The following is a 6,000-nucleotide window of genomic DNA, read 5'->3' as shown; positions in this document are numbered from 1 at the left end:
ATTAACCCGTGTAATCGTGATTAAGGCATCTTTCGATATATATATACTCGCAAACGACAAGATTTTTCCCACGCATCTTTTATCTATCGAAAATGAATTGCGCATCCGAACGAATATTCGAAATATCCGAATCGAGAGTAATTTGTAGTTTTGATATATCGACTTTATAATACGATACAACGATCGATGAATACATTATTTAACATATTTTTAGGCGCTGAAATAATTTACTCGCTGTCGTATATAATAATATTGCGTTGAAAATATAAGCGCGTCGCGTTCCACACGTTTCTGCTTTAATATTCTTTAATATTGTTTTCAAATGTAATCCTTTTTTCAGAGTTATATTCACAATTTCATAAATCGAGATCGCAAAAGAGCGTCGCTCGAGCTAGTTTGATTTATCTCGCGCAGGATTTTTCGCGTACGGTTTATTTCTTGGAAGAGACGCGCTCGCTCCTTTTCCTGGAACGGATATTCGACCACGCGTTCCCCCCTCCCCATCTACTACTACTCAACCTGCCTAAATTTTCCGTAACCGTTACAGTAACCGTCGTATCGCATTAGCGTGCGAGATTGAAATATTCTTTCCGTATTTCTCGCCTTTTTTTATCCATCACAAGTTTATCCCGTGTATAAAGTGGATATCGTGAGTATCGGGAATGTCGATTAGAATCACGGAAAATCGTCTCCGTCCATTTATTAATACGCGATTATATGTTCTTTCATGTTTATAATCGGCATGGAAATAATTTTACCGCGTCATTGCATATGGCGGATTTTGGACTACGAGTGAAATAGTGATTATGAGAATAGTGATTATGCATGAGTGGACAAATTGATAGACTGTCTCGTCTCAATTTGAAGCGAAGGGAGCAACCGGAAACGGAAGGGATCTCGCGATGACCAGATGCAGAAAGAAGTGAGACATGCAAGGGCGGTGCATCGGTCGGTCAGTAGAATTTATTATTAAACATTTAAAATTGTCAATATAATTTTTAGTTTATGGAAACAATAGTATTGAAAAATCGGGGGGGTTTTTTTTTTTATTAATGATTTATAGCTCATGTATAAATATTTAGAATTATAACTGACCATATTATCTTTGCCTTGATTATTTCTATTATTCGTCATTGATGATTACTGATGATTTCATAATTATAATCGTTGAGCGCATTAATTTTACTATTTTATTAGCATTCGAAATCATCATTAATACGATTACATTTTATTTAACTCTGATCACTCTGTAATCTTAACATCCTTAACGCGTCATTTTTAGAGAATGAAAATTATCAAACATGTGCATTAACAAAATTAATCATATAAATATTTAGAATTAAAACTGACCATATTATCTTTGCCTTGATTATTTCTATTATTCGTCATTGATGATTACTGATGATTTCATAATTATAATCGTTGAGCGCATTAATTTTACTATTTTATTAGCATTCGAAATCATCATTAATACGATTACATTTTATTTAACTCTGATCACTCTGTAATCTTAACATCCTTAAAGCGTCATTTTTAGAGAATGAAAATTATCAAACATGTGCATTAACGAAATTAACAATATGCGTGTCAATTTATTTTTTAATTTATGGAAACGATGATATTGAAAAGTCGAGTTGTTTTTTGATTAATTATTTATAATCAGATAATCATATAAATAATTAGAATTAAAACTGACCATATTATCTTTGCCTTGATTATTTCTATTATTCATCATTGATGATTATTAATGATTTCATAATTATAATCGTTGAGCGCATTAATTTTACTATTTTATTAGCATTCGAAATCATCATTAATACGATTACATTTTATTTAACTCTGATCACTCTGTAATCTTAACATATATCTTTAACGCGTCATTCTTAAAAAAGCAAGAGGAGCAACAAATTCAGTTTCTTATATATTTCGATAGTATATTGTCCACAGATTATTTTAATACCAAAAACATGCGAGCAACAAATTCTTTTAGTTAATTTATATAATATAAGAGCGCGTCGTATAGGGTCCGCGGCGACAAAGTATCGATTTTTAATACTTTAAGACGAGCAACAAATTCAGTTTCTTATATATTTCGATAGTACATCGTCCACAGATTATTTTAATACCAAATACATGCGAGCGATACATTTTTTTATTTACTTTTACTTCGCGCAAGTGAATGGTACGGCGCGGCGAGACTGAGTATATAGTGGTATTAATTAAATAATATACTTTTTTAAAAATATTTTTATGTTATTTTAGAGCAACAAAATAGCAACAAATTCTAGTGTATTTTATTTTTTGATTCCAGCTTTATATATATTTTTTTCACTATGGGGGGGGGGGGGCTGGCTTAATGTCAAGCTAGCACCCCCCACTTTGAATGTAAATTCCTGCTAAACGGTTTGAGCAACAAAATTCGGACTACGGCAACTAATTAGCACTAAATTATTTGATGTATTTGATTTAATTTGGCGTTGGTGGGGGGGCTAACTTAATATGGGTAAAAGATTCCTCGTCGCAAGAACAATAAGAAGAGCCTCGGAGCGAGAATCGAGCGATATCGGCAATAACAGATACGACACGGGCAATAGACGACAACATCCTCGCGAATAAATCGTTCGCAATAAAAGCATTCGCCTTCTTTGCCTATTTGTCTGTTTAAGTCAAATTATATTATCTCATCCTATACACGGGCTATCTTGACAAAACCCCACATTAAAATATTTTTTAATAAAAAAAAATATATCTTTTTGGCATAATGTTTATCATATTATTAGAGAGTATGTCTTACGCATACATAGATCCTTCTTTCATAAGAAATGTAAATATACGGCAGTAAATATGTGCAGTTTTTTTACGTCAAATCTTCAAACGTTTCAAAAATACGTTTCTGCTACATCCGATTTAAGGTACATCTATCGAAATTGGGGTATCGATATTCCTATCGTTTCGCGAAATGTCAAGCGGTGTAAATTAGGATAAGAATCGTCGATAAGTGGAGTGGAGATTGATATTTATAAGTTCCCCCTTATAGACAGACGTTCATTGTTCGGCGCTCTGCAGGTTATCAAGATGTTTTAGTTATTTAGGATAATGTCCTGACCGGGTTACCGGGGTTGGTGGGTTTAATACCATGCTGGAACTACATACGTCAGAGATGCCAATAACGTCACGCTATCGGCTCTTAATTTCCAGAATTGCGACGCGTGCGCCGTTGCAGCTCGATCGTTGAGCTTGATGGTAGGTTGAAAACGAGAAATTAGGTAATTTATAATAAACCAGGTGAATTATATGTCGGCATGTGAATAATCGAAAGTGGGACAATTTTGTCTGTGCTCTCTTAACTTAATTCAAAATTCGTGAATTGTTTCGTAACATGGCTCACATACGGAGTAATTTAGGACAATCTACGATAATTTTAATATAATAGAAATTAAAAATAAACTCCCGACTGAAATTATATATTCTTTATTAACCGAATTTTTTTTTTTTGTTTTTTTAATTAATTGCAAGATCGTCAAAGAATATTTGCCCTGTTAAAAGATGAAGGATTTTCAGGACACCCTATATACGTCAGGCTAATGTCACTAGTACCAAAATATCGATACTTTCACTTTCGATATTATCCAAATATACAAGGTGTCTCGACTTGTCGCGATTCCACGTGTGCGCCCAATATGGCGCGTGGAGTGATCGAGGAAAGGATTTGCACTTGACTTGGCCGTTATATTTAGGTTTAAGGAGAGAGGGAAGAGAATAGATCCTTTGAGAGAGCGCCGAGAAATCTCCCTCTTGCCGGTTGCTCTTTTTTTGGTGGGGGTGGGGTCGCGATAGGGAGGGGGGGGGCGGGAAGGAGTACCTGTCTCGCATCCTCCTGGCACTTTCCACATCGAACCCTGCCCTCCCCCACAGATCCTCCTTCAGGTCTGTTTATATACCTGGGAGAGATATACATATATGCCCTTCCTCGTATCCTGTGCGATGACGGGGGCCCCTCCTTCGTAGAAGTTTAAGTATCCGTTGCCGCCGCTATCAGACGACCGCCAACTATTCCTTTGCATCTCCCTTCGTCTCTCCCGACTATCGCTAATAACGACCTGGATCGGGATTTTTCGTGGATAACAGGGAAGGAAATATGGTATGGCGAAATTATGGTTCGTACGATAGATATGGCGCATAAGGAAGTTAATTGGAGACCCGTCCTAAATTTCGCCTTTATTGTTAACTACTTATTTTTATATTTTTATTTGTATTTTTTTATACTACGCTTTTTAGTTACAACTTTGCACGATTTTACATTGGTTTTAATTCTTTTAACATAGTTTTTAATAATAATTAAGTTTGTCATCACATTTTTTTGGGGAGTAAAATTAAGGATGTATATGTCATATGTTAAAAGATTGACAAAAACATGAAAATTTCATAGATTGTTCTATTATTTCTTCTGAGTATCTATGCAAAACCCGAGCACAATTCTCTTAATGGTTTAGAAATTATTTAAGTTTAAGGTTAGTCTTGATTCTTATGGAAAATTGCGTATTTTGTTAGTACCTAACCTATTGACAAATTTGACAAGGAAAAAATATTGCCAACGAAATAAAAATTTTTACATCTATTAAGAAAATTCTAACAAATATTTGTGCAAAACTTGATTTAGATCCACTTGTTTAAAAATTATTTACTAAAAATTGTAAAAAGATATTATCTGTCTTTCTCTCTTTCTGCGAATTATTTATTTATTTATTTTTTTTTATTTCTTGCAGCTAATTTCAGGGGAAAAGATTCACGAAAAGTTTTTATCATAAATTAGGAAAAATATTAATTACAACTATTTTCTTTTACGAAAACGTTAAAAAACATGTTAGTTTGTGATATTTTAATTCCTTTTATGATCTAGATTTTATTTATTTGATTTTTCAAACAATATAAACGTAAAAAAATATATATTTTTTAAATTTTGACAGTTTTTTTGCTACCATTGTACAACCGAAACATCCTTAAATGCCCGCGCACAAAATAAAGTTAAAGTCTCACGAGCTTTGATAATTTTGCCGGGATCTAATGTCGTCTCGATATCATGTGCTCGTGTTCTTCGCCAATAAAATCTATCGCAATAATTTACGCGTTATGAAAGCATATAGACCGATAACTCGAGGCACTTATAGCGTCTCGTTACCAGTCGCGTATAAGTATACGCAACGCTCTCCCGCCTACTTAACACTCCATCGCTGTAATAGATTCCGTTCCGTTGGCGATGTGTTAAATTATTGATAAACTTCTCGCCGCGAGAGATATTCCCGCGGATAGAACGCTCTCGCGCGGAGTATAAGATATCGCGTAACGACAAGAGAATGTGAGCGTTACTCATGAAAACGCGCCACGATAAGAGACTTGCGCAATGATGCGCTCCCTTGAACGCAGTTGCATTTTGCAATAACGGACAATGAGACTAACAGAGTTATCGTATTTGACAGGAGAAAGGAACACATGTATATATTTCCAAGATTTTGGGTTGTCGAAACTTTTTTTTTTAAATTCTTTTTGGATTCTTGGAAACGATGGCTTGATGATGTTTAGATTAAAAAATTCGAAAAGAAGACGTCTGTGGTAACCTTATACTAAAGACTTAACACGAACCGATGACGTGACATTCTAATTCGTTGCAATGCGATAGTAAGGTTTCGAATATCTGCGACTGCGTCCGATGAAGATCGATGTCGTTTTGAACACGGCGGAAAATTATGCGATGAATAGAATATACAGGGTGTTCCAGATATGTGAAACTTTAGGATCTTGTAGTGTAGGAAATCGAATTTGAAACAGAAAAGTTCCGATAAACATAGATCCGGATAGACACTTCATTAAAAAGTTATAGCTAATTGATCAGACTTGAAACACCCTGTATATGTCAATTGTTAAATATAGTATAAGTATCTCAAAGAAAACAACAGAGAGGAAGAAATTAAAAAGTACAAAAGAATACTTTGTTGCAACTGC

The 6,000-nt window shown here is 34.5% G+C and overlaps 1 protein-coding gene across 1 annotated transcript in view; it reads left to right on the top strand.

Annotated features, from left to right (window-relative positions):
• The first annotated feature begins 274 nt into the window (after nt 1-274).
• LOC138936253 (nuclear receptor coactivator 2) overlaps nt 275-6,000 on the top strand; it is a 131,782-nt gene continuing 126,056 nt past the window's right edge. The window contains exon 1 of the mRNA XM_070301513.1: nt 275-952. Coding sequence (XP_070157614.1) covers nt 930-952 — 23 coding nt within the window. The 5' untranslated portion in view covers nt 275-929. The remainder of the gene's footprint in view (nt 953-6,000) is intronic.

This window comes from Polyergus mexicanus, unplaced genomic scaffold, assembly GCF_030449975.1.
Source record: "Polyergus mexicanus isolate NDT 795.1 unplaced genomic scaffold, iyPolMexi1.0 SCAF_9, whole genome shotgun sequence".
NCBI lineage: Eukaryota > Metazoa > Arthropoda > Insecta > Hymenoptera > Formicidae > Polyergus > Polyergus mexicanus.
The sequence above is the reverse complement of the archived record's forward strand: the minus strand, read 5'-3'. Positions and strand labels throughout refer to the sequence as shown.